This window comes from Pipistrellus kuhlii, unplaced genomic scaffold, assembly GCF_014108245.1.
Source record: "Pipistrellus kuhlii isolate mPipKuh1 unplaced genomic scaffold, mPipKuh1.p scaffold_m20_p_14, whole genome shotgun sequence".
In the NCBI taxonomy this organism is placed as follows: Eukaryota; Metazoa; Chordata; class Mammalia; order Chiroptera; family Vespertilionidae; genus Pipistrellus; species Pipistrellus kuhlii.
The window spans coordinates 38,357,345-38,383,724 of NW_023425449.1; the positions used below are offsets into that span (position 1 = coordinate 38,357,345).

At 39.3% G+C, this 26,380-nt stretch overlaps 1 protein-coding gene across 6 annotated transcripts in view; it reads right to left on the bottom strand.

Moving 5' to 3' along the window:
* ST18 (ST18 C2H2C-type zinc finger transcription factor) overlaps positions 1 to 26,380 on the bottom strand; it is a 122,042-nt gene that overhangs the window by 58,033 nt on the left and 37,629 nt on the right. For all 6 annotated transcript variants that reach the window (XM_045581494.1, XM_045581492.1, XM_045581495.1 and 3 more), the window contains 3 exons: positions 20,362 to 20,416; positions 18,037 to 18,067; positions 1,034 to 1,233 (listed from right to left, as the gene is read on the bottom strand). In XM_045581494.1, the coding sequence (XP_045437450.1) occupies positions 1,034 to 1,233; positions 18,037 to 18,067; positions 20,362 to 20,416 (286 nt within the window). The remainder of the gene's footprint in view (positions 1 to 1,033; positions 1,234 to 18,036; positions 18,068 to 20,361; positions 20,417 to 26,380) is intronic.

Sequence of the window (26,380 nt, forward strand, 5' to 3'; positions counted from 1 at the left end):
TCATTTGGTATATTTTGATTCCTATAAAGTCACATTTAGAAAAAAAAATGTGTATTTGATTCAGAATACCTAATTTCATTTTCTAATATGTCAAGCTTTATATTTCTTTTTTTTAATATAATTTTTGAGATACTTTGAATGTCCTTTAACTTCAGCCTCATGCACAATGTGGTTGGTAGTATTCTGACTCCCAGAGGCACGGTGACTACTGGGAGTAACTATGAACTATGGACAAACATCCTAAAATTCTGAAATTGTAACTACATATAACTTGTAATGCAAACAGCATTTAATGAGTGAAGAACTGAATTTGTGAAACATAATGTGTGCTTATAGGTAAATTAAATTGATCTTAGTTTGGAAATAGTTTGGAAATACTGGGCACAGTAACAAATTTTCTATATCATTTTTCTAGAGGGAAAAGCTAGATAGCCAACTTTATGTGCTTCTGCAATCCGTTGCTATATTTTTTTTAATGTTGAAAAAATTAAGGTTGCATTCCACCTGCATTGGTCCATGTTATCACTAATTATATTTTGAGGGTATATATATATATATATATATATATATATATATATATATGTGTGTGTGTGTGTGTGTGTGTGTGTATGTGTATATATACATATATATAACAAAAATATGTTTTATTCATGTATATCATATCTTACATCTCCTCAAGATTAAATCTGTCCTTTTATTTTGAAAGGTTCTTTCAGGCATTAGACATCTACCTTATTTGGGAGTCAAGGTATTCATCAGCTTTCAGGCTTAGTGTCTCTTATATTCTTCAAAAAGAGGCACAGTCCAACCCCGAATTTTGAAAATGAACTCAGGGCAAGGCCTCCCCCACGCTTATCTTTAGACATCCCATAGTCACAGATAAAAATCAGCCCTCAACAAATGGATCCAACATGAAATAAATAATTAATTTGCTTCCAAATTCAGACACACAAGCTGTGTGTGCTCTCCAGAAGCTCAGACTGAGTCTTCGGGGCCTCAGAGCAGATACAGAGCTTGGGCCCCTCCTTGCTACCTGTGGTCGGGTGAGCGTTGGTCCCCAGCAGGCCGTTGTCCTCCTCCGCCTCCGTCCTGGTATCAAGCCCCTCCTGGCCGTTCACGTTTGGGCTGTAATGTCTGGGCTTCATCAGCAGGGACTTTCTCTTATTGATAGGGACACCTGAGGCCTGCTCTTCAGCTCTCCTCTTCTTTGCCGCGGAGCAATCATATGCCATGCTGCAGTGATTGAGGCAAATGAAGAACATGGTGAAAGAGTATACTGCTATTTGCCTTTTGATGTTCATGAGTATGACTCCAAGTTCATGGGAACTTGGAACTAAAAGTTCAGGGTTTGTGGTTGGCATGAAAGAAAACAGCCCATCCACTGAATCGATTATGGATTCTATTTTACTGACTATCAAAGAGGGTTTTAAAAAAAAAAAAAAAATCATCCTTAATCCTGAGTAAGCATATGTTAATCTGTGCTTTGCTTGGCACTACACTAAATACCCAGAGAAGGATGAAACAAGATTTGCACTGGCCGGCTAATCCCGAGAAACAGCTAATGTGAAAAATTACCAATGGATACAAAAACAAAAACAAAAAATCACATGTCCAACGTGGATAAATTGCAAGGTTTTTCAATAGTTGTTTGTTACCCAAACTGCTTATCTCTGCCACAGTTGCACATCAAACTTGGGATGCCACATCTTGAGCTTTGAGTTGAAAGAAAGGAGAAGGAAAGGGGACATTATGAGCATTTAATTAGCCCATCTCCAGAAGACCCCTCACCCCAAAAAAGTGAAAAGATGCTATGTGGCATTCTATTTTTTAATTCTCACCCTTTTAGCACACAGAACAAACACATAAAAGGAGGAGAAATAAGATTGGATTTCACAAAAATGGACAACAATTTATTCTTACTCCTGTTTTCATATCGTTTTATTTGAAAATGCTCCTGTGCATGGCCCTTTCAAATAGATTTTCTGCAAACAGCTCACTCAGATTTACTGTAGATCACTTTATGCATTGAAGCTAAGACGAGCATTCTCTTGGCAAGATACAAGAAGAGCAGAGGGTTTAGGCAGCAGTGAGCCTCAAAGTAATACGTTATTCTTTACTCTGTCACTAAAAAGCTGATGAAATGCTCAGTCATGTTACTAAATAGACAAAGGCCTTAAGTTGTTCTCTTAGAAACATCAATGCAAAGATGGTGGCCCATTCATGAGGATTACTTGATTATAGTTATACATGAATCCTTCGATTTCAAAGAGTAGATTTTTTTTAAAATACCAGAAGAAAAAATACTATTTTTTCTACGGGGAAAAAAGATTCTCGAAGGAAAGATCACTTAAGATGGTTAGAAATCCCTCAAAAATAGATTAAAATAGAAGAATTTAAAATTATTCTGAGAAAGAGAAGGGTATAGTGCCTAAATAAGCTAATGTGCTTGTGTAAAATTTCTCTTGGGAGCTCAAATTTAAACTGACCATGTACAGAAGATGGAGCAAAAGATAAAATAACCAGAGAGCAAACAGGTGCCTTTATAAGAAGACTGCAGCAAACAGAAACTAATGGGCCAGAACCTACCAATTTGTCAAAGAAAAGAGCCTACAAATGTGGTTATGATAGAATGAGACCAAGCTCAGAGACACCGAACTACCCTGCCCCTTGCCTTCTTTGTCAAGGAGATTGACCTTTAAAGAAGGAGGGACAGAAAAAAAATAAATAAATAACAAAGAGAATAAATTTCCTAGTTAGATTTAAAAAAAAAAGAGTTCAAGAAATTTCCTAAATGAAGTCTCCTACTTCAAGTGAATTTCCATCAAAGATGCTCAGAAGAAATACAAGCCCGCTAAACCATTATCTCAACCTAAGAAGCTTTATAGACAAAATGAAAGAGAGTCCTAAAAAATGTCACTCAGATATTAAAGCAAGGGGGGAAAGTGGATTCTTAAATCCAATTTAAGCATAACAATGGAAAGAGGCTGAGAAAGTTTATGAAGATGAAGACATGTCAGTCCTGGAAACACAAATCAAGGAGACATGCGGAGGTCGGGATGGTTAAAAAGAACTGGTCGGTCAAGAAAATGTCGTTTTTCTTCCATGGTTGGGGTGATGAATGGGACTACACATCTACTACCTGTAACACCCTACAAACGGAGTCTTGTTAACATTGTTACCTACACGTACTTACAAAGTCAAATTACATTCCCCAAATCATACATCCAGTCATTGGTGGTGCTGATATTTAAATCCCAGTCTGCGGGCCCCAAGGCTCAGGCTCCCTCCTGCGTGTTGCCAAATCAGAGCAATGAACTTGGGGGGTTTCCGTGTGCACGTGACAGTGGGGTGAAGTGGTGCCAGAATGAACCAGCCACCCCTCTAACCGGAAGGAAGCTGCCTGCCTCCGGGCGTTGCTCCAGGATTGGGGTGCAGACATCTATGATGTCCATGCACTCTGGGGGTGCTGCTGACTTACAGTCATGAAAAGCATGCTGGGAAATGTAATTAACCCCCCCCCCCCCCAAAGTGTCCAGAGATGGAGCAGTGGAATGAAACTCATGAGGTGTCATTTAATGGCGATAAAACTCAAGATCAGTATTTGGATCCAAATAATAACGGTGTTGAAGACGAAGAGGAAATGCAAGGTTTTAGCAAAAGTACACACATTTAACTGGAAATAATGTTAGGGCACTTGATGCACTGGGTATGATGTCCCTTAAGTAATGTTAGCTGTGTAATCTGTAACATGTCATTGAATCTTTTGGAAAAACACTTTTTATATCACATGCTGTAGGTGGAAGGTAACATCCGGGCTGGTAAGAGCAGAAATAGGACAGATTAGAGCTGGTCTGACTCCCAGATCAGTGCTCTTTGGACTCCATCAACATCAGGCTGAGCTCCCCGCTCTGCAACAACACACACTCCCTCCCCAACACACTGTGCAGATTTATGCCTGCTTGCCTATCCATAAAGGCACTTTCCTCTTTTTACACATAATTTATATTTACATAAATTACATCCGATTTATACATAACAGTTGCTTTAAATCTCACACTCCGTGCACTTCTCTGTTGCAAAGTAGCCACGGCCCCGGACAGCATTTGGAGTTAAAATGGAAAGGCTTTGTAATCAATATTACCCTTTGTGTGCGTGTGGAAAATGGTCCCTTTCCCTCGTTTTCCCAGAGGGCACACTATTTTGGCTTTATTGTGACACTTCACTGTGACACTGCAATGAGGGAAAGCCATGCTTTACATGTCACTGAAAGAAATGTCACAAAATGCTAACATATCTTCCCAAGGTTGCCAGAAATAATTTCCACTGGGTTGTGTTTTCCCATCTGCGGAGCTCTGAAATGTTAAGGAAATAAATGAGCTCTATTATCTATATTTTTCTAGTCGATGAGAAAGAAAGAGAAAAAGACCCCTGCATTTATTGTTCTATTCAATCAAACTGTTGCTCGAAACATCCAGAGTCCTCCAGGGAACTTTATCAACGCACCAAATACCTTTCAATGCCACACTGCAAAGCTATGGTTGCGATTTTATTAAAATATCTGTAACATATCTGCATTTTTACCCAAAGGAAGTGTTTTGGTTACATCTTTAATAAATGCTTCCATTTAGAAACTCAAATACTAATTGGAAATCACATTCCCTCTGATGACAACATATGACTGAATTTTTATTTAACAAATGACTGAGGAAAACAGTAATTAGATAACATGAATGAACAAGTCAGTGCTGAAAATATATTTAGAAGTCAAATTCATTAATTTTTCAGATTTCAGAAAAAAGAGTACAACAAATTAGGGAACTGTAACCCCCAACATTTGTCCATTAAGTTCTGGGCTCCAGAACAGTTTTCTAGTTTATTTTCCAGAGTAATCAATTCTCAATGCAAGTTACCAGAAAATATCTTAACATATTTAAAAATGTAGCTTCAGCAATAGATATATTATGACAACATTTCACCAAAAGAATATAACAAAAGTGATTTGGAAGTTATTAATCCCTGAGTCCAAAGAAATTATTTACATGCTCCAATATTTCCATGGAAATTTCATAGTTGGTATTTCTACTGATTTCTTCTATCTAGGCAGAATACTACAGACTTATGGGGAGGTAGCAAAAACTATAAATTTGAATTAAAAAGAAAATAAAAAAGTATATGGTGATGGAAAAAGAAAAACTTAAACTATTATTTTTTCAGAGGCATGATTATGTTTGAGGAAAACCCAAAAGAATCGATAGATAAAACGCTAAAATAAAGAGGTGAATTTAGTAAAGTCACTTTAGAAAATTATTTGCATTTCTATAAAGAAGCAATAAAAATTAGAAATAATAATTTAAAAATAAAACTATACTATATAGAAATAAATACCTAGGAATAAATATAACAAAATATGTATAAAGTGAATGCAAAACAAGTAACATTTTGAGAAAATTAAAGACAAATAGAGAAGTATAAAATATTCATGGAATAAAGGGCCCAATATTGTACAATTTGAATTCTCCCGAAACTTATCTTTTAGATTTAATACAGTCCCCAGGAAAAAAAAAATCTCAAGAATAATTTTTTTTTAGAAATTAACAAGTTAATTCTAAAATTTGTATGAAAATGAAAAGCTCCATGAATAGCAAAGATCATCTCAAAGAAGAACAAGAACAAAGTTGAAAGACTTATTGTCTTGGATGTCAAAGTTTCTCATAAATCTGTAATACTTAAGATAGGGTGTTATTGCAGCAAGCATCAACAAATAGATCAATGAGACTGAAGAGGTAGATGCTCCATCTATTGGGTCCAGTCATAGCCTCACACATATGTGGTCAATTTATGACAAAGGTGTCATTTGGGAAGGGGCTGTTACTTTAATGAATAGCGCCATGTCACTGGGATACCTATCTGAAAAAACCTTGACTTCTACTGTATAGCAGATATAAGAAATAATTCCAGGAAAAGTCTGGATTTAAAGCTACTAAAAAAAAAAATGTGCAACAATATCCTCATGACCTTAGTGAATATTATAAAAAGCACTAGTTTTAAGGAAAAGACTAATTAGAATGGCTTAAAATTAAAGACATTACATTCATCAACTGAGACCAGTGCTTCCTATCAATATTCTGATTCTTCATCTGTTGACACAAGCATGTTTACATTGTGAAGATTCATTGAGCTCTGCTCTTAGGATATGTATAATACCTCCTTCCATTATGCCCTTCAAAACCATTTTTTTTTTTTTGAAGACCAGTAAGAGTAAAAAAATAAGCTACTGAGTGGGAAACGTTTCTTCTAACTCATATACAGAATACTTTAAAAATCTTCCAGATAATTAAGAAAATGGCAATCAATTTTAAAAAGTAGCAAAAACCATGGGCAGGCACATCACAAAAGAACTGATACACATGGGATGAGGTGTTCAGGCTCCTTCATCTCCAGGGAAACACAAATATATATAGGCATTTGCTTCTTGGCTAATAAAGTAGGAACCCTAAGTGGGACCCTCTAAAACGTCTCCCTTCCCAGCACCAAAATAGTAAACCTACAACATTATATTCTAGAAGGAATGGCAAAGGTTAATGCCACCCTTAAAACTTAGAAAACTCTTGGTTGGATGTCCCCTATCATTTTTCCCATTAAGTTTACAAGTGTGGACCCCCATGAGATTGGTCCTGGCAATCAACAGTGGACTGCCACAAACTCAAACAGATAATAGTCCTTTCTGCTAGACCAAAATACGTGATGTTTACTTCAGCAGATTAACAGACTTAAGTGTGTGTTTTGTAGCTCTAACAGGACAAATATGTTCTTTCCCACCGCCCTAAGAGAGCAGAACCAGGAGCGGTTAACACCCCGATAATAAGGGGAAAATGGCAGTCTATATAGCCTTCCTGGGGACTGTGCAAATGCTACCGCTCTCCGTCATAGCACAGCCCACAGGGAGCTCGAGAGAGGGCATCCCACAAAACATCATCGGCAAATTCCGTCCATGACGGCATCTTCGCTGACCTACTGCAGATTGGATTTGCTAAAAATTAAATGTGGTTGAATAAGAACAGCATCTTGACAATGCAGGTTAAATGCAATTATAAAATCAAATTTAAAGTGACTCTTTTTACTTTAATTAATTAGTCAATCATCTGAATACCTTTTTTTTTTTTTTTTTTGGCTTGAACTTGTATTCCTAACAATAAAATAAGAATGACGCCTGTGAAATTTTTAAAATAATGAAGATAAAAATACTGTATTTTTGTTAGCATATGATAAGCCCATATATATTCACAAATACCTAGTTTTAGAAGAAAATAAAATGTACCACCCCTTTAATTTCTCTCGCACAGTAGTTTATAGAACTTTACATAGAAACTAGAGGCCCGGTGCATGATAATGTATGCAAGCATAGGCCTTCCTTTCCCCAGCTTCTGGCACCAGCTTCCCTCCCGCACCCAGGACCCAGGCTCCCGTCCTCCAGCTGCCCGCAGACACCCGGGACCCGGGCTGGCTTCCCTCCAGCCCAGCCTCCTCAGGAAGGACATCCAGAATGACGTCCGGTCTAATTAGCATATTGCCCTTTTATTATTATAGATTGTGCTGCCAGCAGAAATTTCGTTGGCATATTATGCTTTCAAAATTGGTTACATTTTTAAAAGCCAAAGATCAAGGTACTGCTTAAGTAGGGGGACTGGAAGGTGTTCCCCCTCCCCTCCCTCTTCCCTAGGCTGAGTCTACAGAACGGCACAGTCTGCCAGAGTCCCTCCTGCTTTCTGTGGAAGATCCAGCCACACCGGCTCAGCTCTTTCCCGGCGGAAAAGGGGTTTTAAGCCCCAAACCTCAAACTCGAAAGGAAAAAGACATAAATCTTGAGTGCAAGTATCTTCGTGAGTGGCACAGAAAACCGTCACCCCCCCTGCCATGCAGTCAGCCAGCGTCCTCGCTTATTTTGCCTGGTGATATGTCCGCTCCTAACTTTGTGCCTGGTCTAGACTTCCCTGGGGTGTGTGTAGCGCCGTGCTGGGGGCTTGCTGGAGGTCATGGAGAGTCTGGGGGTGTCGCCGGGGCCCTGTGCACGCACTTGGTGCAGTGGGAGGAGAAGCAGGGCCCTTTCCTGCACACTTCCAACGGGAGGAGAAACAGTGAACTTCCTCACAACACTCAGAGGTCAGGGGGAATTGCAGCAACTGACGAACGGGAATGAGAACTGCACGGCTGTGGAAGAGAATGCAGAGCCACTGTCCAGGCGCTGGCGAAATTCCATTTCAAAAGCTCGATTCCAGCCCCCGTTTTTGAAGGGGGACATCATCAGAATCAAGTAAGTGATGGTGACTGTAAAGCGCGCATAGAAAAGGGTCAGCTCTAAACTATTTCTGGACAAAAATGACAAAGGTGGTTAATATCTAATCTGTGATCATGTGGATAAACTCCAGATCATCTGCGCTAGAGAACTCTGAGGGGGAGACGTTTATTGTGATCAACCGATAAGGGCATTATCTCTATTCTGCCATACCCAAATCTATCAAACATCAAGTTCCCATTCTGTGTGTGATGCAAGCACATCTTTATTAATCAAAATGATCTCATTTATTCACAAAGTGAGAATCATTAACTAATTAATGATGGGGGTTGGCCCTTCTTCGTTACTGCAGGTCAGTCCCTCCCAGAAACACTCAGACCAGGGCCCTGTGAGTAACTCTGAGTTAATGGAGTAGGTAAGGCTTGAAATCAACATCAGGGGCCTAATTAATACCGTAATGAATGAAGTATAGGTGCCCTTCTGTTCTCTAGTATGAACATGTTTTTTTCTTTTCCCCCAAGATGTACATACATGAACTCTTCCTAAGGAGAAGGCTCTGGGGGGTGTTATTGAGAATAACCGAGATTGGAGCTTAACATAAATTCAAACTTTTGATGTAAGAATTAATTTTTTTTCATGCAATAGATAACCCTACCTTGCATATTAGAATATAATATGGTGGCTTCTTTCTCTTTGACATTTGCTGCTTGTAAGTGAGATTCATGTATAAATAGTTTTATCGGGTGTTATTCATATTTGTATCATTTCTTAGTGAGGCGAGTCATATTATATTTGTCATCTAGAACAGATGTTATTAATGTTGACCTTTTCATTATCCTCCAGTTTCTTTTTTCTGACGATTTCTGTTGTTTTTACTACAGATTATTTCTCAATGTTCAAAAGAATGTTTTCCCCAGCTTGAAGAAAGGCAGGTCTATTAGGAACAGTTAGCATGGCCATTGGCAGCAGGAGGACAGGTAATACAGAATGAGGGGCAGAGAAGAGAGGAAGGACGTGTCTGAGGAGGAAGGGGTCAGATTGGAGGAAGGCAGGGAGATTAGGAAGACGTGTGAGAGTGGTGGGTGTTTGGGGTGTTGAGAGGGAACTGGTAATGAACACTAAGAAGCTATAGTCCATGAGGTGGAAGGAAATGGGGGAGCATGTTGTGTTGGGAGGCCACATTTCTTTGAAAATGGCCATGGAGAGCGAGCCCGCCCGGCTTGCCTTTCAGACACTCAGACCCGCGATCCCACAGGAAAGAGGAAAGAAAGGAAGGAAGGAAGGAAGGAAAGGAGGGAGGGAGGGAAGGAGGGAGGGAGGGAGGGAGGGAGGGAGGGAGAGAGGGAGGGAGGGAGGGAGGGAGGGAGGGAGGAAGGGAGAAAGAAAGAAAGAAAGAAAGAAAGAAAGAAAGAAAGAAAGAAAGAAAGAAAGAAAGAAAGAAAGAAGGAAAGAAAGAAAGAAAGAAAGAAAAAAGGCTTTGCTGGCTTTCACCCACAAGGACACAGGGGCCCTGGCGGCTCCGCGGCAATGACCATGAACACTTCGGGTGACCGGCGCCTCAGCCTCTCTGCACACAGGGGAGAGAGGGAGAGCAGCACTCAGGGACATGTGCCATCATTTCCAGCATGTGCCCCCCACGCTTCACTCCCTGGCCTGCGTTTGAGTGGGTCCCTGGAGACACACTGTCCACTCCAACTCTGGGGGAAAACCCACGTGTGTCTCCCACACAGAAGAAGTGAACTCCCATGCCTCAGGCTGAAAACCACTGTGAGGACCTTTAAATAAAGCCCCACAAATATTCTTTCTTATCTACAGTCTCTGTATTTTGCTGTCTCCACCTCCAATTTCGTCCGTGTTCACCTATCCAGCCGTGGCTTCACTTTTTCATCTTGTGGCATCAGCCACTCCTGTCCACAGACTTCTGTGGCTGATCCCTTCATACAAGGAGACCCAGGAAGGGCATGATGCATTTCTATCCCAGTTTTGTTTTCTTTTTGGGACCAAAAATGACCAGATGAGATCAAGGGAGAGGTTAACAAAAATAAGAGAGCCTCACTTTTCTATTCGATACTTTCAGGAAATATATTTGTAGAGGAAAACACTTATTGGCAGTAAGAAAATGAATTAGAAATGATTGTTGCTAGGGGAGGATGATTTGTAGTTAAGGAGACAGTGTTAGCAAACCGTCTTGACTTTAAATGGACAGAACTAGCAAATTAATCTAAGAATTCAGAAGCAAAGAAGTTGCAGTCCCTTTAAAGATGTTATAGAAAATCGGTATATGAGACATTCCTTTACAATGAACTACTAGTTGCATTATTTATTCTCAAAACAAACAGATAGACAATATAAAGTAAAATATTTCTCAAGAAGCATCATGTACTAGGGCCAAAACTAAATAAATAGATTTCTTATTTTTTAAATGTTGACTGTATCGAAAAGGAAGACTTACATTTGATTAAAGTGCAGGTGGTTTTTTACAGTTCGCTCCTTTTTTTGTTTTTCCACCTAAACTATAAACTTAAAGGCAGAGATCTGCTTTCTTTTGCATGAGTGGACAGATGGATGAGATGAATAATAAAATAGCTATGATTAAATGTAATAAGTGCCTGATGACAGACAGGAAAAGAAGAGCTTTGGGTACACAAGGAAAAAAGTACCCGTCAGGCTGGGAGGTCATGGGGAGAACGCATGGAGAAGATGACATTAATCATTGGCCTTGAGGCATGAGAACAAATTCCAAATGGGGAAGATGAAGGAAAGAATTTTTCCAGAATAGCCTGTCACAGATTTGAGATGGAAAGAGCATTTTATAAAATGAAAAACATGAAGCATCCTCAGGTATGGATTTCCTGAAGAAAATAGTATGGTGGTGAATTTGAAAGAACAACATTTTGGGGGAGGGGATTGCTTAGGGAAAAAAGTATTTTCTCTTTCAAGGAGAAGAACATAAGTGAGAGAAAGCATGCAAAGGGGGAAAAAAAGTGAAAGGTAGCAAAAGAGAGGCTCAAAGGCAAAGATAAACTCAGAAGATAGCTATAATAATAAAAGCATAATATGCTAATTAGACTAGATGACCTTCCGGACAAAGCCCAGGATGTGAGGGAAGTCTGGGTTCTGGGTGCTTAGAGAGAAGCCAGTGCGGGCAGCCAGAGAAGAAAGGACTCTTGCACGAATTTCTAGTGTTTGAATAAAGCAAGAGGTTACATTTAGCTTTGTTTTGAGATGGGGGAGGGGATGGGAGGTAAATTTAGAGGCCAGAACTTAAGGTGCTTTCTAGAAAAAAAGGTTTCATTAGTCAAGAAGGTAGCAAGACTTGACATTTGAACACTTCTCCAGGGTAACTCAGCTAGTCCCTGATAGAGCCCCAGAACCCAGGCCTGCTATTACCCCATTGTTCACCCCGCCACATGAACCAGTCAAACTCGAAGTGAGGGTTTGCATTTATAATAGAATTGTGATAGTAACCCATTCTAAGAAAATATTAGATGCTAAAGCACTCCATGGCTTGATTGTAGGGAGTAGATTTGTCAACATTGTGGGACATTTATTTCAGTTCACGCTTTAAGCAAGAGCAATATTACAAGATGTCAGAAACACTGTTTACAAACATATCATGTAAGTGAAATGGGATTCAAGTGACTATAGTTTACTTAAACAATAACAAGAAATGAAGTGTTTTGCTTGAGAATTAAAATTAATGCATTCCTTCGCGGAGGGTTGATGAGAAACAAGAAACAGTGTTAAATAATTTTGTGTTGAGTCAGAGATTTACAAAGAGCATATTAAGATGAGAAGATACCAACCAAAACAACACTATGAAGTGCTCAGCAGGTTGAAAGAAACCTCTGTATATTGGTTACCAATGCATCAAAGTAGCAAGACAGTCGAGTGACATATGGAAGTTGACAGATTTGGAGATTTTGTTTGAGAAAATAACTTTTCTGAGAATACACTCATGGCTACAGAGTCATCTATGGATGCATATAAAATGGTGTTAAAAATGTGTCCTTACATAAATGCTCTTTCTAATGACCTTTGAAACGTATATAATTCCTTGGGTTTATTACATGGACATCTTTAATTTCACTCCCACTGCAATACCTATAGAAGGTAGACTACAGCTGAAACCGGTTGGGCTCAGTGGTAGAGCGTTGGTCTGCAGACTGAAAGGTCCCAGGTTCGATTCCGGTCAGAGGCACGTACGTTGGCTGTGGGCACATCCCCGGTAGGGGGTGTGCAAGAGGCAGCTGGTCGATGTTTCTCTCTCATTGACATTTCTAGCTCTCTATCTCTCTATCTCTCTCCCTTCCTCTCTGTAAAAAATCAATAAAATATATTTTTTTTAAAAAGGGGGTGGGGGGGTAGACTATAGTTTGTGAGTGAACAAACATTGAAGGAAATATCCATTCCTCAATCAAGAGGGACAAATTCTGCTATGTAAAAAGATTTGTGTTGGCAGCAAAATCTCAGACATTTGCCAAAAGAACTTCTTCACTGATACTGCCCCTAGGGCAATGGAAGCTAAAGAGAAAATAAACAAATGGGACTACATCAAAATAAAAAGCTTTTTTACAGAAAAGAAACCATCAACAAAACAACAAGAAAGACCACTGTATGGGAGAACATATTTGCAAATGTTATCACTGATAAAGATTTAATCTCCAACATCTACAGACAGCTTATACAACTTAATAAAAGGAAGATAAATGACCCAATTAAAAAATGGGCAATGGATCTAAATAGAATATTTTCAAAAGAAGACAGAAGGAAGGCCAAGAAGCACATGAAAACATTCTCAAAGTCACTAATTATCTGAGAGATGCAAATCAAAACAACAATGCAGTACCATCTCACACTGTCAGAATGGCCAACATCAACAAATCAACAAATGACAAGTGTTGGCAAGGTTGTGAAGAAAAAGGAACCCTCGTGCACTGCTGGTGGGAATGCAGACTGGTGCAACCACTATGGAGAACAGTATGGAGCCTCCTCAAAAAACTGAAAATGGAACTTCCATTTGACCCAGTAATCCCACTCCTAGGAATATATCCCAAGAAGCTAGAAACACCAATCAGAAAGGATATATGCATCCCTATGTTCATAGCAGCACAATTTATAATAGCTAGGATTTGGAAACAGCCTAGATGCCCATCAGCAGATGATTGGATCCAAAAACTATGGTACATCTACACAGTGGAATATTATGCAGCCATAAAAAAGAAGAAATTCTCATCATTTGCAGCAACCTGGTTGGAATTGGAGAACATCATGCTGAGTGAAATAAGCCAGTCAATGAAAGAGAAACACCACATGACCTCACTCATTTATGGATAATAAAGAACATTATAAACTGATGAACCAAAAGATAGATATAAAGACAGTAAAGCAACAAGCAGACTGTCAAATTGCCATGGGAAGGGTAGGGAGATCTGGGGTAGATAAGAGATCAACCTAAGGACTTATATATATGTATATAAGTACAACCAATGGACACAAAACTCTGGGGAGGGAGGGCATTTATAGGAGGGGGGGACAATGGTATATGTACACAGATAACAATTTAATTTGAAAAAATTTTTAAAAGATTTGTGTTACAAAAATAAAAGCTATAATAGATGGGTGAAAAAAATATCCGTGAGTGAACTCTGCAAACTTGAACGCCACAGTGAAGTAAGCTTTCATGTACAGCCTGCAGTGGTGGCATTTTGTCAATTTAGAAAATGTCTGATTTCTAGAAATATTAGTGCCTTAGACTCCTATAACTCATTGATTAATATCCTTGTGAAGGTATTTTATCACGGGGAAAAGGTAAAGTAAATAAACCATATTTTCTTGTTCTGATTCTTTTCTGAGAAATGCCACTCTGAATTTTTACTCATAAGCCTAATAGTATTTTTTTTTCTAAAATATACTTTAAGACATACTTTACAAAACATAGGGAACATACAGGGAGTGCAACTTGGAGGCATAAGATGACTTAATCATTCCAGAGAGATTGTTTTGTTTATGGTAGTGTATTTACTAGGGTAAGAAAGTATCTTAAAATGTATTAGGGAGACTTTTGACAAGAATGAAAATAAATAAAAAGAGCTTGTTCTTTAATAAGTACATCCCATTAACAACAATGCTATCCCATATTTATATAATAGTATGACATAGCCTTTCATAGCATTAAGCATTGAGTTTGCTATCAAGTGGGCCTGCAGTATGTATCTATTGAGTGACCTGTTGAAATAATATGCACTGTGTCTAATTGGATCCATAAAAGCTCACAGGATAGTCAGGACAAATGATTTTATCCACATTTAACTCAGGAGCCAAGTTCAGGGCAGTTTAGGGCTTTCTACATGGTTTTTGACTACATGGCTGAGCCAGAGGCAGCACTGGGTGGTCTGTGGTTGCCCCAGGCCTTTCCGTACCCCCTGCGGCAAAAGAATAAGAAAGCCATTCGAGAGCTGGAATATATCTTCTAATTAGAGCAAAGGGGCTGGACTGGTGTAAAAACATTTTTCCAATGCATGAGACAATGACCGATGTTAGGAGGTTCAAAACATGAGGATCGGATTAAGGATAATAGTAACAAATGCAAAAAGCAAAGATAATCCCATGGTCATGATGTAGAAAGATGTCAAGAGAGCCTTCTCAACACCTGAACTGTAACCCGAATGGTGTTGGAGGAAAGACGGGGGAATGCTAATAAGAAATATGATGAAAGGTGGGCCTCTGGTTATAAATTGCTTTTCTAATGGTGATGATAGTAGCTGACATAGAGGATAATAAGAAGATGAGAATGTCAGTATCAATTTTTATTAGCGTCATGAATAATATAGTGTATTTAAATTAGCTGCTTTTGGTTTAGTATTTTTGTAAGTGGTATCTCTGGAAGCAATAGCATGTTCAATGCATTCTAAAAAGGAAAACTAAATAAAGTTGCCGATGTTCTCTGTAAAATAGACTTAACTTTCATATCGAGGAAAATATGCTACCTTGTCTAAGATACTCAAATTTCAGACGCAAAAGAAATTCTGGATTCTAGGTCTCCACAAACCTGAGGGGAAAAATGGAGGAACAAGTGTAGCCTCAAATGTACAAATGAAGTTGTACAAAATTAAAGACACTAGAAATATAACCTAGCAAGTGAATTATAACTTTTTTGCAAGAATTTACATAGAATAATCATTAGGGTCTGTATCTGGGGTCAATTTAATCCATTTCAGCAGCAACTTGGAGTCTACTCAGCCTAAGCATGATTATTCCGTTGAAAACAAGCAGTTATAAAATTAACAGGAATCGGGAATTTTTACAAACTGGTTCTTATTCAAGAAAAATAGGTGAATTAATTTGGTTTCTAAATTTTATCAGCAATTATCACCAGTTTTCTGAGTTGGTCTAACAAATTAGCTAACATTAAATATCTGATAAAAAAAATAATTTTTAGGGAATTAGAACAACTTATTACTATATTGTTTTATTATTTTTAATTAAAACATATTCTTTGTTTGAATTTCAGAAAATTAAGCTTGAAGAAACACACCATAAGTGTTAAAGCATAAAATTTCAAAATCCAGCTGAACCGTTTCTTTTTTTTAACTTATAATCTAAGCAGGTACTATTAATTGTGTAGGACAAAAAGCTTTGTTTGGAGTTGAGAAACTGGTCTCTGAATCAGAAGACTGGATTACTTACTAGTGGTGAAATCTTGGACTATTTACATAAGCTATTTAGTTTCATTTTTTTCCATCTGAAAATTGGAACTCTCATCGTTTTGGTTTTTTTTAATATAATGTTGTTGTGAGGATTAAATGACAATGCTCAAGAATGTCTGGCATACAATAAGATCACAATAAATATTAGTTCTATTATTATAATAAATGCTAATAAAGTAACTTAAATAGTAATTCCTATTCCTCCAGAAAGTTCTATTAAACATTCCTCCTCCCTTCCCACAAGGTTGCTTCTCTCTATGAATTCCTTCCCTTTTCTCTATGAATTATATATTTCTCTTTGGCCAAAAGCACACACTCATTTTTCAATATCCTCTTTTCTTTTTCATGTTACCACACACACGACACGTCACTCAAAATGCCTCTCCCCTCCCCTCGGAATAGTGGGAGTCTCTAAAAAAGACTCTGGATGACCACTTTCACGGCCCAGGCGAGCGGACTGTGGGCTCCTGGGCGCCCAGTTTCTGTGGCGGACCGGGAGGAAGCCGCTCCCCGTGCTGGCGAACACCTCACCCACTCTGGGCCTTTGATCACGTCACCGTCTTTTGATCATTCTACAGGGAACATGAAGTCTCCAAACAGATAGGACTTTTAAATGAGGACAGATTCTAAAACCAAGAATTTAAGTGAGCCAGAAAACTTCAATATTTTCATTCTGTCTCAGTGTGGGTTAGGCTCTATGCTTTGCTCTCATAGAAAAGTAGCTTGTCATGTAAAATTCTCAATGATTACGCCGATAATGGAGGCAGGGAGACAGGGATTCCCCACTAAAATATTTCCACAGCGAAGAGCATTAGCGTGAAAGCTTGTACTCAGGTCTGATGGGTTTGTGTCCCACGAAGTGGGTGAACCAAAACAGACAGGATGAATTCTGGGACAACAGAAGCAACTCGGTCCTTGCTTGGGGAAACCACAGAGCACAGTTGCCTGGAAAAAGAACTATGTGAACTGTGAATGCACATATGATCAATGTCAGCGTGGATCAGACACTGTGACATAGCCTTCAGTTTCCCAACATTTCCCTGAGGATCACATACAGGCCACTGTTGTCTTCACAGAAAGTGGGGTGAGTTAGTGGGCCTGGGACTTTCTGGGCTTGCAACAGTAAACCTAGAGCAGAGGCAAGGTTCTAATCCTGTTCCTAAAAACAATTTCACTACAAAGTGTCGCCAGTACAGGAAACGTATTGTCAGTACGTGTTTATCTTCAAATATGTACTTAAAACAACCACATGAGCCTGGCTGGTGTGGCTCAGTGGTCAGGGTCCCATTCCCACTCAGGGCACCTGCCCAGGTTGTGGGCTCGATCCCCCAGTAGGGGGCCTGCCGAAGGCTGACCATCAATGATTCTCTCTCATCATTGATGTTTCTCTCTCTCTCCCTTGCTCTCTGAAATCAATTAAAAAAATATATTTAAAACAAATAAATAAATACTTTTCAAAAACCACACTGTACCTCACAATGATACTGTGAAAGGAAATCTAATTGGAGTTTATTCTGCAAAACCTATTAAGGTGGACTTTTCAGAATATTACCTGAGGTGCATTTACAGTATACGTGGTGGAAATGCTTGGACCCACCCCAATGCCTATCAGTCACATTAGAAAAAGTCATGTGGTTACCTGGTAGAATTATCTGAGTATTAAAGAAAGAAAAAAAAAAGGAGTAAAGAATTTAAAACGTGGGTTATCCATTAATCAAGTTCTTCACTTACCATCCGGCACAAACAAACCACATGTGAGGTGTGTACACAGAGGCAGCACACACTCTACGGAGAAAAGTGGAAAATTACTCACATTACAGCAAAAACGCTGTGGGTTTTGTTATCACAAGAGAAGTTTGAACCGTTTTAGGTTAATCATCAATAGTGTTTCCCCTTTTTGGTGTATAGACAGAGTCTACATGGAGTAAACCCATTGGCTTTATTCCTCATACTAAAACAGGGATTCTGAATACAAAACATTCTAATAATTAAAGCAAATCAATGTTAGAAAAAGTAATGTAGGACAAACCTTACCTGAGCTCCTGGATTAGAGAATTCATGGGCACTGTTGGAAAAAAATATATATCAGTTACTAATTTTGAAAACTGTGCAACTGAAATTATTCACCTACCTAGACATACTGCCCAGCAGATGGCTAGTCTAGACCCCACTCAGGTTCCCAGGGGTGGGTCGATTGTTGCTGGTTCTGGTTCCTTGGAGACAGGAGGACAAATGACTATGGCCCAGAACAGATGACTCTAGGTTTAGTGCCTAGGGTGGCCCTGGGAACTTGATGTCATGGGTTGGACTTTCTGAATATCTGTCTTTAGTAGAGATACATTCAAAAATCACAGGGGCATGAAGGACTTGAATTACTTTTTAAATCAATTTAACCCATTTTATTGTTTATGAAGAATTAAAACACACACACACACACCCCTATTTACATTCTAATTGACATTAAACAAGCATATAAATAGAACTGGCAAAAGGTTTACTAAAAAATATGTCCCAAGATTTGTTTCACACATTTTATACATGGAGAGAGGAGGATAGGCATCAGCCATGTTAAATATCAACATCTTTCAAAATAAGCAATTCATAGAGAAGAGAAAAAAAAGAGCTTTGATTTTTCTTACTGGGAAGATGGGAACTAAAGTGCATGTTTATAAATACCTGCCTACACGAGGATAAGCAGCATATTGAGGGAGACAACAGGTGGTTCGGAAGATTACTCATGCTGCACAAGAAACAGTTGTCTCATTTCTCCAAGAACATTTTGGCTCGATTTAAGAATGTATATGTATGTGCCAAAGGAATTCGAAGTAAAAAAAAAAAAATTGCAAATTAAAACAGCCACAGTCTCCAAGTGTGCTAGAGTAGTGTGCTTTTAGGAGTCTAAGCAAGAGATTATTATCCAAATACAGTCCCTAGAACTCTGTTATTTATGGCAGACATGAGCTTCTATTAAATAATAATGCAAACTCTTTTTGTTATATTTATATTTAATGGGGAAGTTTGCTACATAAAATCTTAATGTTTAGAAATACTATATTCTACTAATAAATATTACACTATATGATGCAATTACTTTAAAGGTAACTCAAAACTAAAACTGGAAAATAATACAGTGTCAAATTTCTGTTTAGGGAAAGCCCCATATCTCATATTTGCATTATGCTATATTTTGGTCATCATGTCTAGTGATAAACATAATTACATTTTAATGGGGGTGGGAGGGAAATCATCCTGGTATTTATTTAAAATTTTGGAATCTGAACTTTTCCCAAACAGGAATTATTGACCTTGACTACATATGTAAGCATAGCTAACAAAAGCATTCCATTGACCTTGACTACATATGTAAGCATAGCTAACAAAAGCAAGCCACTTTCAACGATGAATCTCAAAATGTTTCCAAAGTATCGCCCCATTGCTACCTGACTAAGGCCTGAGTACTCAGCCAGGCCGACCGTGAGAAGGCTCGGTGGGAATGGCTACCCAGAGCCTTTCCCGACGCCATGATGAACCTACAGACATCCATTTACAATTAAGAGTCGCAAAAAGACAGCTCATTATAATAAAAGTTATTTTCCTTAAGGTGTATTATTGCAAGTCAATCCCGTTTTCCAGATGTTTATATCATCAAGGGCCTGTTTCTATTTCAATGTTACATTACCATCTGTTGGTTACCAAAAGGGAGGGAGAACCATTAAGTTAAACCTTTCACACATTTCTTCACGGAGCTGTCTGAAATTCCCAGCAGGGGCAGTCAAAAGATAAACATCATCATTTTACTTGAACTAAGTTTAGATTGGGAGCCACGGAGCCAGATAACATAAAAATCAAAACCCATTTTTGGCAATAAACGAACAACGTGGTCTTTTCCCTGGGCCATTAAAGGTCACATCGATTGTGGGAAGGTCTCCAGGAAGCATCCTTCCCTCTCGGACCCTGATGTTGCTTTGCAAGATGTTCAAGTCTACTTCATGATTGCACTTCACAAAAATTAGCATCCTCTATCATTTGGGCTTCTCTGAGTCCTTTAGCTCCTGGTTCAGAATAGGCTGCCTCTCAATACCATGACCCAATGTTCTAGCTTGATTTACCAAAAAAGAGAAGAAGAAGGAGGAGGAGGAGGAGGAGGAGGAGGAGGAGGAGGAGGAGGAGGAGAAGAAGAAGAAGAAGAAGAAGAAGAAGAAGAAGAAGAAGAAGAAGAAGAAGCAGCAGCAGCAGCAGCAGCAGCAGCAGCAGCTCTGAGGAAGTTGTCACCATTCTGCATGCAGGAACTGAGCACCAGAACACCCATATTTCATGGTGTGGTGGGCACGGTGTCCTGGAACCTGCTTGCTAACTCACCCTTCGTTCCTTTGGAGTGGGTATGCTGCGTTTTAGCCTCAGCCTCTGCATCCATCTGTAACAGGAGCACAAGTCCTGAGGTCATTCCTTCGACATTGATCAAGATGTGAAAACATGTCATTAGAAGTTCTTAAGGTCACGATGAAAAGCAGAGTAGACTTCCGTGTTCTTGAATGGCATTCTGACCCCGCAGGGATAGAACTGTGGCTGCCCTCACACTCCCTGAGTTTGGGAAATAACTTATATAGATGCTGGAGCCACAGGAAACAGTGACAAGAGGGCAGATGTCCTTGTCCATAAGTGTTTGCTAGTGATTCAAACACGGTTGGCATTACAAGGACAGAAAGAAAAAGAGAGAAGAAAAAAAAAAAAAAAGGATTGTCTGATTCACAGTGGTTGTGAAGGAGCCAAAACCTCAAATGCCAAACCTAAAGGTTTCAGACTGATTTCCTAAAACTTGATTCCTTTGCATTTCTAGACCTTTTCTGATACATACCTCCTACAGAGTCAGAAAAGATTATTCCCCCTGTTAAAAAAAAAAAAAAAAAGCAACATGATGGCAACCCCTTGAAATGTCCCTATTTCAAAATACCATTGGAAATGTTGATTAGCAAAAATGGCGTGTATTTACTTTCAGAATTCCAGAATAAACACTGGTTATAATCACCCCAATCTATAAGGAAGGTGAAATTTGAGTGTCAGGTGTGGCAGTAAATATTTTAAAATGTCACCACTAACTATTTTAAATATAATCAAATACATTCTCAAAGGCAGACAAAAATTCTAGAAGCCTATAGCATTTGTCCACATGGAGATAGATGCTGACCTGGGTGCATACATCCATTTCAGTAGATTCCCCTGGCAATTTCTTAGCTTAGTTCACATTTACACGTTGTCAGGAGGGTTTCTTAAATAGAAAGAAGTTGCTTTGCTTGTTGGGAATCAGACACGGGCAGAAGGTGCTCTGTGTGGCTCCCGTCCCTAAATCCTGACCCTGGCGTGGAAGCCAGTGACTGCAATGGTAATGGGAGACGCATCTCTGCTCGCAGAGGCTGAGTTGTGATTGAAGGCACTGACCTGCCATAGACTTATAATAGGGGAGCAGGTGTGGCAATGATGGACTTTAATTCCCTTTAATAAACCTTTTATGTGCCACACTTTTACTGCCATTTGACGCTCTCCAAGGTCCTGCACATAATAGGTTCATTACTTTTGATTACTATAGTCTATTGAGACAAACAACTCCAGAACACACTATATATTATGTTCAGTTAAACCAATATAGACTATTTATCCATTGTGCATTTTTTCACCTGCAACACTACAGACAAAATTAACAGCAGCTCTCGTCAGCTAAAACTATTAAAACCACCAGCACTCTTTTGTCATCATTTCACAATAAACACCACACCAATCATTGTACTGCTTTTTTAAATTAGCAAACAAGAAGTGCACACCGCTTTTGCTGAGCAGCACAAAATGGTTCATTGTTATGAATATTTTTAAATTACATAACAAGACAAAACAACGATAAAACAAAGGTGGTGTTGTGTGTTTTTTTTCTGTAGATCCCCCTCCCCCTCCCCCCGCCCCTCTTAAAACCACATGGATTTATGACAGATGTGACACTGGCTAGGATTACAAAGGCTTGGTTTACTCAGGATGGTGAGCACTGTGTTGTAAAATCCTCCTCCTCTGTGAGCATCTCTGTTGCATATAAAGTGGCTCAACTCATGCAAACTCCCCTCCATGTGCTAAACGAATAACTAGATTGAGAGAGAATGGTAGCAAGGGGGTTAAAAGGATGAAAACCACCCACTCTTTCTGAAAAAGCTACTCAACTCAGGTGAAATGCTATCCTGCCACACAGGTGGTATTAGCTCTCCCCAGCCGCTGAGAATCTTCCCCAAGAGGCAAGTGAAGGTTGAACTCCATGTGTTTCTTTCCCAAAATGAAGCATAGACTGCAGAGTACCCACGGGCACAAATAAAAATTTCTGAAACCTCCTTAAATGTAACCTTCTTTAGAGCAGCTTTAAGTCTAGTTCTATCTATCTATGTGTTTGTTTGTTTGTTTGTTTGTTTGTTTGTTTGTTTTTAAATATCACCTGAGGAATGAGGATATTTTCCCCATTGATATTTAGAGAGAGTGGAAGGGGAGTCGGGAGCAAGGCAGAGAAGAGAGGGGAGAGAGAGACATCTATTTGTTGCCTCCTACATGCGCCCCAACCAGGGACAGGGAACGATCCTACAACCCAGGTATGCACCCTTGACCAAGAATCAAACCCGTGACCCTCCAGTGTGCACGCTGATGCTCTAACCTCTGAACCACACTGACCGCACCAGCCAGGGGCAATTTGGCTATCCGAGGACGCAACTGTGTTTTCATCAACCCACGCAGCCACTCCCCAGTGAGGTCGTTGGGAGGGACATGTAAATACGCATGGCCCTCTGCTTGATTGGGTTTAGAATGCAGGTTTATCATTGCATTTTATGGAGCTGCTGTCCTCTTGTTGGGGTAGCATGTATGTCCTGTATAAATATTGTAAAGACTGATACTCACTAACACAACTACGTTTTCAGATTTAACCTGTGGGCCAAGTTGTAGGAACAAAGTGGACCAAGGCCGTAATAATACAGACTATCTATTTCACCTTCTTTCTCTCCCTCACACCTGAAGAATAATAAAAGTATGAAAGTCAGTGTCCAGTCTTGTCTTATAGTTTGCCAGGGAGTAAAAATACAAGAAATCTAAAGCATGTGGGAGTGTAAGTTTCTACCATTTATGAGATGGCTCACTCTCCTCATGCATCCCAATCCTAAACAATAAAAGGCTAATATGAAAATCAACCAAACAGTGAAACAATGGGTCGCTATGACACACACTGACCATCAGGGGGCAGAAGCTCAAAGCAGGAGCTGCCCTCTGGTGGTCAGTGTGCTCCCATGGGGAGCTGGACTCATGGCTGGTGAGTGCAGTGGCAGTGGTGGGGGCCTCTCTCGCCTCTGCAGCAGCACGAGGGACCCCTGGGGGATCCTGGACTGTGAGAGGCTGGGGGCTGGTCTGAGGGGGACTCCCCCACCCCCAGGGCATGAATGTCATGCACTAGGGCTCTAGCTTGAAAACAAGTCTTTGTTCTCTAAAATCTTGAATATGAGAAAAAAGTCCATCAAAAAAGTCAATAAAGACATATTTTAAAAAAATAAAATCTTGAATATGAGAGTAAAAATTTCTATGTGTTCTTCATTTAAATTATTATCAGGAACTTTAATAAATTTCCAATGAATAGCCTTAATTTTTGTAAAATCAAACCTGATACTCAGTGAATATCTCATTCAGGTGATGGCTGACGAAAGGCAGAGAGAGACTTGTACCTCAGTGCACGTGCTGAGACCTAGGTGGATGTGGTGAGGATCATCATCTTCCAAGTCCTCTCAGATTTATAGAAGAGGCATGTAATTATGGTATGAATCAGGACACTGACCTAAATAACATGTGCTGCAATCCTAGAATGACTTTTCCCATTGGGAACATTGTTGTTTTTCATTGGGAAAGGAGACTTGATCATTTTTACTACTTAAGTCCCAAATGTTATTGGCAAGTCAGCAATTAATTTTGTAAAATTTAATGAGTCACTTCTTTTTTCAAAACAGAAATGTGATTTTCTAAAAAGCTGTCCTTCTCTCAGTTTCTTAGGGCCTTCATCTATCTCATTCCATTGTTTATAGAGGAACAAGACAAGACATTTTCTGAGATTCCTATGATTCCTCCTGGCTTTGCAGTCTACTTCTCAATAGAGTAATAATATTAAAGGTAGGCTTTGCCACTCTTATTTTCATTGATCTGAAACTACTTTTTAAAAAGTTTATTTAACTTATAGGCATGGATATGTTTAATATATGTATAATATAATATTATATAACTAGAGGCCCGGTACACAAAATTCATGCATGGGGGGGGGGGAGGTCCCTCAGTCTGGCCTGCATCCTCTCCAATCCTGAACCCCTTGGGAGATATCTGTCTACCTGCCTGCCTGATCTCTCCTAATTCCCCTCCCCTGCCGGCCTGATCACCCCTAACTGCCCTACCTTGCTGGTCTGATCACCCCTAACTGTTCTCCCTTTCTGACCTGATCACCCCTAACCACCTCTGCCTTGACTCCTGCCACTGTGGTTTTGTCTGGAAGAAAGGCAAGATGACCAGAAGATGTCCAGTTGACCCAGTCTAATTAGCATATTACCCTTTTATTAATAGATATAATATTTATATAGAAAGGAGGAAAAAAAGTAGTTATTGCTTGGTATCTGAATCATGATAAAGGCATGAGGAAATCTTGAAGAACACTTTATTTCCCAGATCTCTAGGAGTTTATGCAAGGAGAAATGACAAGAGGGAAAAAATTATAAAATAAAGAAAGCAAAGAAGCAAAAGTTGGAGGAAGGACATGCAAGAACAAACAATGGAAATAAGTAGAGAGGCAAGAAGAAAAATGACCACAAGGTAAAATGTAACTACTTAGTTGAATTTGGGGAGTTCTCATTTAACATCTTTATATGCTTATAAACCTATATACAGGTACATAGTCATTTTCTAGTTACTGGTACTTGAGCATCTTTTCTCACTGGTGCTTAGTGACACCTGATCTGTCCACAGCACCCCAGTGCAAAGATCTGGTACCTTCCTTTGTGATAATGAGAGAGCCCTGAAATTACCATTTTGGGGCATAGAGAGACTCAAGAAGCAGGACACATCATTCATAAACTCAATTTTGCTTTTATTCACACAAGTAAATTACTGGAATGTGAGTAGATTTGGTTTGACTTTATTTTTCACTTATAATCCTATTTTAACCTAATGGTAAGAAATATTCAAGTATATATATTTTTTAATTTTCTGCTTCTCCAATTTATTTATTTATTTTCTTTCAGTTGGATGTTGCTTTTGTTTTAGGTGTACAGCTTAGTGGTTAGACAATCATATACTTTACATCGTGTTTCCCTTGACACTTCCAGTACCTCAACTGGCAAGTTATCACAGTATTATTTTGTATATTTCCCATGCTTTACTTACTTCTTAAAAACTATATAAAACAAATCTTTTGGCCATGTTTCAGTTTTATGTCTCCTTCAACAGAACTCTAGACACAGACATCCTCACTACCCATTTATAAGTAATCTTGTGTTTCTTAATCCTATATAATAAAAGCCTAATATGCTAAGTGTCCTATCATTTGTCCAGTCGCTATGTGCGTAATGACCACCAGGGGGCAGATGCTTGACCAATAGGTTAGCTTGCTACTGGGGTCCAGCCAATCAGGACTGGGTTAGATGGGCTGGACACGCCCTGGAGCCCTCCCACGGTTCCTGCACTCGTGGGGTCCCTTGGCCTGGCTTATGCCCTCTTGCAACCTGGGACCCCTCAGGGGATGTCAGAGAGCTAGTTTCAGCCTGATCCCCGCAGGCCAGGCCAAAGGATCCCACCAGTGCATGAATCTGTGCACCAGGCCTCTCTAATCTTAATATAAAAAGCCATGGTGATCAAAGGTTTTAAGGACACTTTCTCAAAATCCTTATATAATTAATCATAGTACTGTACTAGGTATATATAGTCTTATGCAGGAAGCTACTTTACATTTGAAAAGTCCTTCACACACATTCAACTTGTAATAATTTCCATGTTTAACCATATTGCATTGTATTCCTCTCCTGATATTTCTGAACCGATGATGTAGTTTTGTATGCTGTGTCACATTCACCTGTGTGATGTCCTTTCAGTCCAGGAGCTCTCATTGCAATGGTGAGAGGAAGTGCCAGGGTCCTCTGGATGAGGGGCCCTTAACCTTTTGTAACTTCCTTTACAAGAATCATTGTTTTAAATGACAGAGACTCAGGGAGCTGGAAAAAACTAAACCCCCCAAAATGAAACAACTAGATGATGCCAGTATCTGGAATAAACCTTGGCAAGGTTGAAGAACCAGGAACCCTACAGTGAGAGCCCTTTCTTTGGATAATTCTGCCAT